Source organism: Rhipicephalus microplus, chromosome 1 (assembly GCF_043290135.1).
Source record: "Rhipicephalus microplus isolate Deutch F79 chromosome 1, USDA_Rmic, whole genome shotgun sequence".
Classification (NCBI taxonomy): domain Eukaryota; kingdom Metazoa; phylum Arthropoda; class Arachnida; order Ixodida; family Ixodidae; genus Rhipicephalus; species Rhipicephalus microplus.
Window position 1 is genome coordinate 206,601,672 of NC_134700.1, and position 14,105 is coordinate 206,615,776.

Sequence of the window (14,105 nt, forward strand, 5' to 3'; positions counted from 1 at the left end):
AACAGTGCTACGTAATTTATTGAAGATCAACTTCTTTCTCTCGCCAGATCATATAAGTGTTAGGTATAGTTACAGAATTTATTTCTCAGATTCGGAAATGAATCTGCGTGAAATAAGTGTGTATATATATATTGTATATATATACGCTATACTATATATATATATATATATATATATATATATATATATATATATATATATATATACACTGGTTTGACGAACAGCTTTACAATGCTGTTCGAACCATACACCAATATTCACAAACAACAAATGCTGAACGGGAGACCATCGTAGAAGAAGCCTTGATTGGCATTTTTATTTGAACATGATGAAGCCCGTAGGTCTTGACAACTGTCGTATTGCAGCTTATCCCCTTAGAAGCACAATGCTAGCAGAGTGGAACTGCAGAAAGTGCTATTGATCGAAGCTAGGCACCACACACCGTGACAACCGTCACGGAGAAAAAGTCTTGCAGGTACATAGTGCCTAACAAATAGGGTCCGTACAGGACAGATGCCACGGCGAATAAGTGATTTTGGTAAACAAGGCCTTGGTCAAGGGTACATATGAACCCTGCAAATAAAATGAACTTGGAAAGTCTGGTTAGAGCGGCTGCAACTACGCTTAGCTTCAGTCTATAGTGATATGTCAGTGGCAATTAAAAGCTGTCCGACTTTAAAGAAGAGTAAACACTGTCAAAAGTAGTTCCTCCAATGTCAATTCACAGTATCTTGTATACGTAGAGGTTCAATTTTTATAAGAGATGTGAAAAGAAAAGGCACACCCAGGTAATTTACATTAAGTTGGATGTAATTGCCCCGAACCCTCAACTTGCAGCTGTCATAGTGGCCCTTACTTTGACAAACCTGAAGTCGCAAGAAGTTTATTTCAAAGTCCCTTGGGTCAAATATGCCTAATTTGTAGCACAAAATACCCCGAGTATTCCAAAATACTGAAGTATCTCTTTCCTGCCAGCATAGTTTTTCATTCGAATGATGACATGTTGAGTGAAGCCTTCAATAAAGGGGTGTAAAACAAAGCCGTTCCAGGTACACAACTGGCAGTAGCTTGGGAAGCATCTCTAATATCGCCCCCCAATCAGTTTTTTTATTTTTTTTTATTGCTCATGCATTCGGGCAGAGTAAGACAAGCTGGTGTGTTGCAGCAGATAAATAGCTTATCACACATGATACCGCAGCCTATTCGACTCAACAGGACCTTCAGCAGCATTCAAACAAAGCCTTACAAGTGATGAGTTGGTAAATGGCTTAGATGTGAGCATTGCATCATTACCTACTTCATCCGAGAACACTATGAGGAATCTTCGCAGCATGTTTCAGCACATGAGATGAAAAATTGCTTGGGGGTTCATGTAAAACAGGACCACACAGTACACAAGAAGTTCAATTCATTCAACATGATTACGTTAAAGTAAATGCCAATGAAAGCGGCCAACAAAAGGTTGCTTCAGCGGCAAAAGAGTATAAAAAGAAGACTAAACTAGACACAATGCCATCCTTAGTAACTCGCCACCTTTTAAAACAGTACGTCGTAAAAACTTGCCTGCAATTCCCCTTGCCTGCATAGTATTGTTCATGCAAAATTTAAAACCATCCTGCATGTGTGCAGCAGTAGTGCTTGAAGCTCCGCCACACAGGGCGCCGACATTTCAGTAGGTACCTTCCACCCGAGAAAAAATTTTGAGGGGGTTACGTCAATCAACAAGAAGGAGGTCAATTTACACTAGCACCCCACTAATACATCTCTCAATATTACAATTTCCCATAGCACTGACATGTTCACACGAAATGTTTTTGGGTTAATACACTATATTCTTGCGAGTTATTGTGTGCTTATGATGGGGACATAGTGGCTATAGTGTGCATGTTGCCGGGCACAGTGTTGAGGTTTCAACTCCTGGCTGCTGAGATTGCTTAGAAGAATACAGAATGTGGCTTTGCACCAGCTTCGAGGTGCAGGAAATGAGTATGGAAATTTGTCGCAGAGAGGGCTATTGAAACTCAGTGAATCGGACCTGTTATCTCATGAAGAATACATCAAAAGCTTTCTATAAAACAAAACTGTTAACGAGCATGGCTGCTGATAGAGACCTTAACTGCTATACAGAGTGTATTCACTCATCCTTGTGACATTAAGTGGCCTGTCACATATGCCCACAGGGCAAATCACAGCTTAAATAGAAGTGACAAAGCAGCAAACAGTTCGTAAGTGCCGTAATGAATAAAGCTACTTTCGTCTCCCATCATCTTCTCACTTGGCCATTCAGCTTCGAGGCAGTCAAACGCTTGACAGTATAGCTGTTCGTTAAAATCAGTTCGCTGCGGTAGCTGGTTTCTAAAGAAAATGAAAGGTGCTCTCCAATCGCAAGCAATAATGGAAAAAGTTTGCAGCAGCTTGACACTCGGATCTTGTGCAGTTACAAAAAAGCAAAAAGCTATTACTTGCACCGATTGGTCAGCATACAGAATCGAGGCTCTTTGCTCTTTCAGCCAATGTAGCAACTAAGGAGATAAGGTATCGCACTGCTAAGCTCTGGAGCGCAGGTTCGATTGATAGCCACGGCAGCTGCATTTCTGCGAAAGTGGTACCAAAGAACACCAGTGTGCGTGTCAGGCAGTCAAAATTAATCTGTAGTTTTGCACAAACACATGCTTCATAATCATATCATAGTTTTGGAACATAAAATTGTGTAACATTATTATTCGTTAATCTATATACCTTCAACCCTGAACCATTTCATGTAAGTGCAAACTCTGAATCATGAGTGTGTGCATAAGGGCACAAACTCTGATTGAATGGCAGAGAAAAAAAAACGGATTTTGTAAGCACGCCTAGAAGAACTTCTTTATCGATTGCGAACTCTTGGGATCCGAGGTGGCATATATCCATGTGCTGCCCAATTTTTCATATTCATGCGAGTCTAGCATATTTGCATAAAATGCTATAAAAATGTTGCAAACGTTAATGCTATAAGTGCAAATTGTTTCTCAAGTACTTTCTGATGATGGAGTGTGTACGCTGTACAGAGATGCTGTAGAAGTATGTAATGCTGCCTATGAAAACAACACCCCCATACAAACAACACCTTCTCGGCATATCACCAATTAATGCGTGTACTTTTAACATACCCAACGTTTCACGTTGCCTGGAAAGAGAAATATAAGCTTCTATGAAAGAGCATAGCACAGAGCCATATTCATGTGCTAGCTTAACTACACATGTAAATAAGTGTGTGGTCATGCTTGGCGATTCATACACACACACAATAAAAAAAAGGGTGCTTAACAGGATGCGGTGCTCATTTGTTTCTCTTGCAATTCGCTACCGTTGAGGCAAAGATTGCCCCCTATCTTTTGAAGATCCCTTGTGAAAAGAACAATTTCTGGGTATATCAGCAATTAATGTGTGCACATTTAAGTAGGTGCTTCTAAGGCTACAGCATGCCGAGAAAAAGAAACTGCAATTAAGCTATACTGCAGAACCATTAAGAACAAAGGTGAACGACTACGGATTTCACTGCGCTGATAAAACTGTACCTAGATGTGTGGTGAAATAAATGAAGTCTAATTCAGACAAGCTTGGAAAGCCATGTTATGTAAAGATGAAGTCTAATTAAGACAAGCTTGGAAAGCCATGTTATGTAAAGATCCTTATCTTTTCTTCAAACTTTTGTCACGCCCTAGTAACTGGCATAGTATCCCATTCACTAGAAATGAAACAGGCCATTCACAGCTGTTCTGTAATGCTTATCATTTTTTACATTTCTTGTTATATGTCGTTCGTTGGTATATTGTCACACCATTATTGCTAGTATAGGACATTTAGTGCAATGGGTGATGAAAGAAAATAATTCTTGCACAGTATCTCTGCACATTATTATTTCAGTCTTTTAATACACCATCTTCACTCAAGAAAAATAGAAAGCCAACAATGGATCTTGCAGTGACATATTGCAACACTCCACTCTCTCTCTGTGACATGTACAGTAAAAGCTCGTTAATTCGAACTCGGAGAGGAATATACAATTGTTTCAATTAAGTGTCTGAATTAACAGGTGGGTGCTAGAATGAACAAAAATCGCGCCACGCTGCCTGGGCAGATCCCAAAGAAGTCACTTCTGACTCATTCAAATCAAACAAACATGATTTCGCCCACAAGTTTGCGTAATGTGGAACACGAGAGAGCTCGAGAAAAAGTGGATCTATCCACTTGAGAAACCTCGAGCACATGTTTTAGATGGCATACAGCGTGAGCGTAGGAGTTTTTACAGAATTTATACAATGCCCGTACTAATGCATTATCACAATAGTTACAAGAAATACTATACAATATTTATACATGCTAGCAATAACATTGTGTAATCATGACAACCAAATTAGCATTACATTACACAACTTTTATCGTAAGTTAGGTGCCACTACACGTTTCTCGCAGCTAATTTCGTAAAATTGAGTGTATGTAGCTCTAACATTAAACAGAATCGATTGACCAGTCGATGATTAACCAGGAATGAGTGCGGATATGCATTCATGTGAGCACTGAGCCATATTGTTGAAGTATATGGCGATATTTATGCTTCAAAACACACAGTAAAACCTCGTTAATTTGAAGTCACTGGGACCATGAGAAATTCTCTATTCATGTGGGTTTTCCAATTAACAGAACATACAAAATGGTATGCTAGAAACTTAAAATTATTCAAATTAATCAGGGCTGGTCGTTTGCTGTGCCGGCTAGTTTGTGGCTGCAAGGGTTGTGTTTTCCAGCAATACCTGGAAACACAATTTTGCCGCAAACAAGGGGGAATTCCGGGCCTAACCCCCACCACCAAGAAAAAAAAAACGTGATCAACTAAAATATTTTCGCCTGCGAAAAACAAGACATTTTCACTGCAATAGAGTAGTGACCTGCGGGAAGCATGTCGCCTGCTTCTCGCAGCGTCAGCACGTCATGATGCAACCATTCACCCATTGTTTTTCGTAAAATAATTTTAATACGGACAGTGTGACGAAATTCGCGATGTTTTTTGGCTGGAAAACATCACTGTTGAAGCCTTCGGCTCGAGTTTTCGAAGTAGGCGTTACAGGCAAGAACTCTGTCAACAGTGCAAGTGCGCAAATTGCTGGAGCAACCAGCACTCGCAGGTACGCATACATTGTGGATTTCTCCAGACTGACCTTTACTAATTTCTTTAAATTTCCAGAATGATGATGATGATGAACAAACTTGATTTAATTAGCAGAAATATCCTCCCCCCCTTTCAGGTGCGAAAATTTCCAGAAAGAATGAATAAGCTGTGACACGCTGACGTTGCGAGAATCATGCAACACGCTGCCCGCACGTCACTGGTGTATTGCAGTGAAGTATGCCTTGTTTTTCACGGGCGTTTATTTTAATTGATTATGAGACCGCTTTTCTTATTTTTCGTGCTGGAAGTGGCGAGGCAGGGGTGCTTCAGCTACCACTAATTATTATCGCTAAAGTACATTGCCTAGTGGTTCTTAAGGGCCGTCCTTTCGGCGGATTCGCGGCGAAATCGGAATCAAGAATTGGCACACTGCACCCAAAGTTTTCGAATTAACCGTACATGTGCTAACCGCCACTTCAAATTATCCGCTCAAACTTAAATTGTCAAATACGGGAACACAAAAATACTTCAAATTAAGTGGGATTACAAAATAATCGAGTTCTAATTAACAAGATTTTGCTGTATTTATACATGGCAGGGTTAATTCAATGAAAATTAAACGTAATCAGTAACCTGCATTTGCTTGCATTTCTCTTGTAGCGACTCCATAAGCATCGTTCTCAGCTTGCACAGGAATTCCAGCACAGCGGCTGAATTTCCTTAGTGGAGAAATGCTGTTGTTTTGTTGTTTTGCATCTCTAGCAGGTCTGGTTTGGTATTGCAACAAATTGTGATCATTATGGGCCGACTTATGCGAGGCGCAACGAATACCAGGGGCTCTCAGTTTGAATTACCTGTTGTCGATATGAACGCTTCGAATCCGCGGGAATTTTGCCCCACACACTGGACTGTGCTGGGACTGGGGCGTCAGTTTGAATGAACTGTAAAAGTTAGAATAAACCGAGTTCGAACTAACGAGCTTTTTCTGTAGCTCCTTTCGCAAGATGTGCAATCCATACCAACTAGCCAAGTTTTCACTTTCAATGAACATACCCAACATTTGTTGATGTTGCCTGCAAACAGAAATACAAGCTTCTGAGAAAACATTGCACAGAGCCATTTTCATGTGCTAGTTTGAGTTCTCCAACACTCACAAATAAACAAATAAGCCTGAAGAAGCACAAGTCCAATAGAGGGCTTCTTCTCAGCAATGCCTTTGAGCTCTAGAGAGTATTCTGGATTGTAGCAATAACCAGGATAAAAGCTCAGTGTTCTACAATACTTAGTGTGTTGTACCAAGGCTAAACGAATTTCAAGCTCCAAACAAAACTGTTACAAGCATTACACATATACACACACAAGAAAACTGTTAGCACTGCTTTCCCATGGCAGTAGCACGTATGCCCAGTTGCAATCTTTGGTGCGCTGTTTTACCACACAGCATGAACACAATGCACAGGGGAGGCATGCAAGCCAGGTAAAGGTTTGTGCAATGACAAAACAGTGTGCATGACAACAAACAGTGAGCCGCAGGTCAAATGCATACAAGCCAAACCTGCAGGCTTGCTTGAAGAGCAGACGAATGGCTGCAATGCAGTACACGTTAGCACACATTTTGGGTTGGCTAGTAAGACGTGCTCGCATGCACACTCTTCACAAAAGTTGGCTAGGAATAAAACACTACAGCTGTGCCTGGGCACACGGTGACACGTAGTTGATGCCAATGTCTGTAGGGCCTTCAAATGGAACTATCACAACTGCCTGCCGTAGCAATTACCGAGTACAACATTAAGACCACTCAAACAATATTCATTGTTCGAAACAATGCCACCAGGCTTTTTGAAAAGCATACAGCTTCAGAAGGTGGGAACACGTTGAGCTCGTGAGGGGGGCGCATCTGTTGCAATGCTTGACTGGCCGCTTTGAGGAAATGGTTACAGTGCGACATTTCTTGCACTGTGTATTAATTTGGTACAAACATATTTAAAAATGTCTTGCTTCTAACACATCATTGTCAATGCACAGCTACCCATTACCATTCGTCTGGCGTCATCTAACACTCAGTGCAACGGCCAACGCTATGCAGAGTGGTATAGTGCTCAAACGAAGCGTTCATGGTAAAACCCAATACAGTCACTATGACAACAGAGCCACTTAGGTCAGACTATGTCTTCCTTGCATGGCTGCCTGTCTCTACCCAACGACACATTGGTAAATCCTACCAAAGCACTTGCTAGTGAGTGCTTACATGTACCAGCATCGTGCTTAGTCTGTCCCAAGTGGCAGCAGACGGAAGTAAGGAGCTGTTTGTTACAAAGACTCACTGTGTGCACCCTGTAATCTCGTTGCATATGTCTTGCCACCACCCACACGTTTCGACAGGCAGATGAGATGTCAAGCTTTGGCAGCACTGATGGCAGGAAGTTCTGTTCAGAAGAAAACGAGGCAAGTCGCTTTGGAGCCAGAAGGGCACCCCATGTGTCGGGTATGGAGAACCCAGGTGTCATTTCTGGATGGATAAGTTGTATAAAAGGAAACTACCAGTGAGTTTTGCCACAGGGAACACAACAGTGCCGGAGGACGATGGTCAGGGTGGTGAGAAATACATCTGTTCGCAGCACATTTGTCGGTACGGTGGGGGGTAAGGCCAAGCACCGCCCTTGAGCATTTCATACAGGTGCATCTGTGGCTCGATGCTACTTGATGGATGCTGTCATGTAGCCAGTAAGCATTTCGAGCGCCTTGAGCACCTCCTGACGCTGGCCCCGGGAACAAGACAACACTGCCGACTTACGACCATGCATCAGGCCTTCAAGCAGCTGCTCCACCTGTCAAACATACGTAGAGTAAGTAGTACAATGTGCCTGCAAAAGGTATCATGCACTAAGATAGCAGCGCATATTTACTTTCCATCAATTATGGCTGCCCAATATATAAAAACTGAGGCAACAAGAGTGCTATGTAAGAGCTTGGTTTTTTCTTCATGCTTTTTAGCAAAGTGTGCGGATGGTTGATTGCATCACAGAAATTGAGAGCTTGGTGAAAGTATTCAATTTGCGAGCAATTAGAAATTACGTCACTGCATTGCATCTTGAATATAGAACGTGCAACTCTAGTTTATGGCTTTGTCTCAGTTTCTAAACATACTCTCAAACCTCAATATTGCGACACAGATATAGGGAAATAAATAAAGGATAGTCCTGTCATAGATAGAGTACTATCGTGGTCCTTTAATACTTTTTTTTCCGGTCATGAAACTCCTGCAAAAGTTTCATATTGGGACAAAAGTGGCCACCAAAGGTGCCACTGTAAGCAGGAGGGCATCGATCGGCCGCACTTGGCAGGGTTGTAGCGCGTTCGCGGAAGCGTTTTCCATCAAATACACTTCTTCAAATATTTTTGTGTGTTGTCGCTAACAATTCATAGCAGTTATTAGTATTGTCAAAGTGCCTAAGTCCTTGATTGCTGGCAATGTTTTAACTGAGTCCATCTGTCAAGTGATGCGCATTCGTAGCGTTTCTTAATTTCTCAATCCCTGCATAGTCGCTTTCGGGCTTAAACCGAACACTGTGACTGGTTCTAGATGACTGAAAGGTTAACCTATTTTGCGCAAAAGATTGTAGAGCAGACGTGCTCTGGCTGCACGTAACGTTCATTTTCGGAATAACTGTCACTTTATTTTATAGGGCATCACGAAGCAGCCGATAGAAGTTCTGTATATCAGGGTAACATAGCATTGATAACCTTAAAGTAACTCTTGAGGGACATCGTTAGGGATAAAGCCAAAAAATTAAAAGCTCAGAATGAGACACTACAAGATGGAAAGGGATGCTCAATATGTGTCCTTTTCTTTTTTTATATATTGTCATAATTTGTGCCTTTGATTTTAAAGATTAAAAAATGAGATGAAACTGTTGTGAGAAATGAAAGCTTTTGATTTTACGTATGCAGATTTGATAACGCAGCCGAGTTTTGATATACACTTTCTTTTTTATCTATTCCCATGTACTCTCCCAATGACCAATAAGTCTGCGTTCTAATAAGCCACCTGGTTTCTCCTACGTGCATATAGAAATCAACCAGGATCTACGCCAGCACCGCGGAAAATGCAGGCGGCGTATGAAGCTCTCTCATTGATTGACGCAGGAGTTTCATGACCAGAAAAAAGTATTAAAGGACCATGGTATTACAAACATATGTTTATAAATTTTCAGATGTAACAAAGTCATCGGTGTGACTTTGTTATAATGAGGTTATAATATATATAGAAACATTTCCCTTTTGGTTTTCTTACAGGCGCAGCTTAGCCCGAGTTGCTCTTGCGCCAATAAACGTAATATAACTAACTAACTTTTCTTACAGACACCAAGTGCTCTTTTAGGGACAAGCAAATTATGGCCCGATGTACAACAACAAGCAGGCCTACCTGTGTTTGAGTAGCACAGCCTGAAAGATCAGCGTGAGTAGCTAGCACTACACAAGGGCGCCCTTTCAGCTGTGGAAGCACTTCGGCCAAAGTCTGACGAGACTCCTGTAAAGAGCCCTCGCTGGCAGCAGCATCCAGCACAAACAGCACTCCATGTGCATCCCCGAAATACTCCTGCCAGAACGGACGTACCGAGCCTGCATAAGAGGGCATAAAGCACCACTCAACATTTTTCAATAATGAGCCGCCCCAAAGCCACCTGACATTTAATACGTCTTAAGTAAAGCTGTGTATTGAGTACAGAACACTACAACAGCAACCTTGGCCAAGCACAGCAGCACCACGCAATTATGTGGAAACCGCAAATTCAGTTAATGCACATTATGTTCTTTTATGAGCTCTTCTGGTCTCTGCTTTGCACACTGACACCAGCAGACATGCACGGTGCTACAAAGGTAACATCATTTGTTCAGTGACTGACCAAAAAGATTGGAGCCTGCCAATGTCCGACATTAATTTCTTAACTATGTTTCTGCTTAATCAGTTTAGCACAAAGGTCTGTCAGAGGTAGACGACTTAGGTGACCATTAGTATCACTGCATGAGTATGTTAAACGTTGGGTATGTTAAAAAGTACACGCATTAATTGGTGAAATGCCCAGAAGGCGTTGTTTGTATGAAGTGTTGTTTTCATAGGCAGCATTACATACTTCTACAGCATCTCTGTACAACATTCCATCATCAGTGCTAATGACCATTAGTAGCACTGCAAGTCGTAAAGAATACACAGTGGTGACGAAAGCATATCTGTTGTGAAGGTAACGAAGGCAAGCAAAAAACAGCAGCAAATGCATTGCGAATCATGACACACCTGAAACTGCCCTTTTACAGCACCATTTTTAAAAGGCATTGCGATTGTAAGTTCGCAGTGGATGAGTAAACAGGCAGCCTTATATAACAGGTATTCTAGTTCAAAGTGATTCAAGTGACCTCTGTTCTAGCTATGCCACTGTAAAGAGATCAGGAGACGATAAGAAGATTCTGCAGTATGGGTTTAACCTCGACAGAACTTGTGTTCTTGCAGCTTCAGAGTAATTTACTGCTGCAAGGCAGACAACAAAAACCAGTGAGATGACACGTACCACCCAGTTCCTTGATATTGAGCACAGTGTCGTTGACTGGCAGCGTCTTGATGTTGAAGCCCGTTGTAGGTTCAAGGGCATCCCAGGGCTCCCCCACAAGAGTGGCCAGGGCTGTAGACTTGCCTGCACCCGTGAGACCCAAGCAGAGCACTTCATACTGGTCGCGTGGTTCTCTGCCGGGAACACTACCACTGCACGTCAGCCACCGGCAACACTGCAACGCACAAAAAAAGTCATTGTAGAATAAGCATAACAGCCAGAATACCTTGTTCCGAAATTGTTTGAACAATACAAAAAGTTACAAAGATTTTAAGAAACAAACTGATCAAGACTAGGTGAATGAAAAAAGTGTCCTAATGTCTGCTTTTAAGAAAAAATGCCAGGCTTGCGCGCAAGGCGCAGCACGGTCACAGCGAAAGCTAGAAGAGCGCCCTTTCAGAGCCTTTTCTAAACACACACTGGCTAACTGCTGCAAGCACACTTGCTTGATACTCACTACGACATTAATAATAAAGATTTTTGTGTAGTAGGCTGGAATTCGCTATGCTCGTTTTCGCCATCCTTCTCAGAAGAGTGGTATCCGCTGAACACTTGCAAGGAATTTTGTACCAATTGTTCATGCAGTGGCTGACGATGATGAACTGTGCCTGCAGTGGATATGTGCCACAGTTATTAGGTGGACAGGAACAAGCTTTTGCAATGAGTTGGAGCATTGGACGACCCACTCGTTAGGCTATTCGCATTGTACGACGACTGGTTGTTATTTCGCTGTTTTAATACGCTTTATAAGTCTTATTAATGCGATTGCTTTCCAGACATCAAGTCTGCCTAAGACAATTTTGCCAAGAAGTCCCAAGCACTGGCATTGGTCAGTGGTGGAATACTGGGCTGGCATCCAGCAGACCCGGGTTCAAGCCCCACTGTGTTATTGATACTATTTTTTTTTTTTCTAATTTCGCGTGATGTGGTGTGGTTACGGACACCGGCGGCGGCGGACGACTATGGCAGCGCGTGACCCAAGTTTTGATCTCATAACAGCTTTCACTGTAAAAAGAGAACCACTACTTGTTTGCCACTTTTTATGTTCAAGAGCTACTATACTAGTTGACTCTTTTCAGATGATTTATTTGATGAATTCAGAGTGCTTATCAACGAGTTTACACAAGAATTAACTGCAAGCAGTGCACACCATCACATACGCAATTTATGCATCAAACCAATTAAGCTGTACCACATCAGATTCTGACCAGAGTCATTTGCAGCAAGTATGTTTTGTCTTTTGCATTTTTTAATGCCACTTGAGGCATCTGATTCACTCTGTGTTGCTCGCTGTGGTTCAACACTTTCCTATTAAAAAATGACATAAGTACTACTCCTACATCTATAAGGACTATAGAATGACAAGGTTTCTAGGTGACCAACACAAGAGAACTCGCGTAGATATACAATGTTACTGGAAGCTTCAAGCATAGCTCAAGAATCACGGTGAGCGTTTTGTGAAATGAGCTTAACAAGGTGGATCGCCTATAGGAAATGAATTAAAAGAAGAGAGTTAGTACAAATGCTGGTCAGGGAAGCTTTTGCAAACATTTTTATGGTAACTTATTTGATTAAAACTACTCATGAACAATTGTGGCTTACTTTACTGATAAAGATCCACTTATTATAGTACAAGTTTGTCAGTTTACCCTAAACCAACTTTGTACACTGCAGTTCTTACAGCCGTTCGTGCACAGTACTGTGTATGTTTCACGAAACGTTTGGGATACAGTAAACTAAAAAAGGTAGGATATAAACTTTTTCTGTCATTTTTTTCTTCTTGGCACCTCTATACACGTGTTTGTTTACATCGATTATTGCTCAGCCATCTAGCTACGTTGAACAAACTGACCAGGCAAGTTTTCCTCCTTTTTTTGATACATTACTGTATGTGCTTAGCCATCAGTTTATTTTCTGTCATTGTTTTTTACAAGTAGAATACTATTGGATCAATCATGGTGCATACTTCTTTTCATCTACAATTTAGGGACTATGATTCCACTTGAAAATTCTATACTCATTTAGCTTGATCAACCAAATCAATTGGAAATTCCCACCCGTGGTTATGAGCCGTAATACGAATTGATGTTCTGCCAGCACTACTGTTCACGGCGCAATGCGTAAAAACCGAGTCAGTAGTTCAAAGAAACCTTACACGGACACATGCAAAAGAGGAATTTTACAAGCTTACAGGGGATACGGCTAATCTTGCACACATTCTGCTTACATTAAATGTTTCCAAACACCCGAGAATCGCAAAGTGCAACAAGTATCCTTCCCGTTTTCATTCGCCACCACCCCTTATCAACTAAAAAAGAAGTTCGGATGGGTAGTGCGCCGTCGTTCGGCTTTAGCGTACGGATATAAACATGCCTTCAAAGGGGAAACCAACGCACGCTTCTCGCGGGCTTAGAAAAGCCGCGATCATTACACAGTGCGCAAAATCGGCCTGTTTCACACTGAAGAAGCAAAATAAATTGCTGCCGCGTGATTTAGCACCGCCGACGTGGAAGTTCTATTACACCGGCAACATACAACCTTCGCACCGTGATACTGAAAGGTCGACGGCCGCGACCTTTCATAAGATCAAACAGAAACTTGTCGCAAAATAAAATTGAAAGTTATCGACGCAGGTTTCACATATCACAGTTCACGTCACCCCGAAGGCAGCATCAAGTGGCCGCAAGTCTCCGCAAAGCAGGAAGAGCTCGAACACTTGTACGACAACACAACTGTGTTGATATCGTCTCTCCGAAGTAGCACACTGACCCTTCGGAAAGCGGTGCGACAGCCAGCAAAGCCAAGTTGCATGTTCTCGACGACTTTTGGCATTGTGGGGGGTTTTCCTCGAAGGCGCCCGACCAGCCCACCACGATCACTGGCGGCAAGTCTCTGCGGCACCTTCGAGGAAAGGCCTACGGACGTCGACCTGAAACAGCGCCTGCCTGAAAACCACACACGACGGCAGCTTACAGCGCCATTTTTCAATGAACTCTTCAGTCCTAGACAAACAATAAAAACGGTGGCCTTGCATTAAAGGTTTAGTGCTGCTAACTAGCGGACATTTGCTGCAACTCTTTTTTTTTTCTTTAAAATAACCAAAGTTTTAAAGTACTAAAATTTATTAGTCACCAGCCTAACTATAGATCTTAGTTTATTGTTGACATTTTTTGTTTTTTTAAGCATAAAAGGGAATTGTGAGGGAACAACCACACTACACCGATGCCACCTCGATCTTGCAGTTCATTTCTCCATCGCTTTAGCACATTCTGGCGCGCTCGTGTCTGCGCTTGTCTGTGACATGACCTACTACACTCCTGACCTGCCCAGAGAGCACCTCTTCCAGCGCC

At 42.1% G+C, this 14,105-nt stretch overlaps 1 protein-coding gene across 1 annotated transcript; it reads right to left on the bottom strand.

The window, feature by feature from the left end:
• Nucleotides 1-7,707: 7,707 nt before the first annotated feature.
• On the bottom strand, nucleotides 7,708-13,760 carry LOC119167448 (ADP-ribosylation factor-like protein 15). Its single transcript, XM_037418919.2, has 4 exons — nucleotides 13,525-13,760; nucleotides 10,717-10,930; nucleotides 9,576-9,772; nucleotides 7,708-7,977 (listed from the first exon to the last, which is right to left on the bottom strand). The coding sequence occupies exons 1-4, from the start codon at nucleotides 13,585-13,587 to the stop codon at nucleotides 7,846-7,848; spliced, it is 606 nt and encodes a 201-aa protein (XP_037274816.2). The 5' UTR covers nucleotides 13,588-13,760; the 3' UTR covers nucleotides 7,708-7,845.
• Between the last annotated feature and the right edge of the window lie 345 nt (nucleotides 13,761-14,105).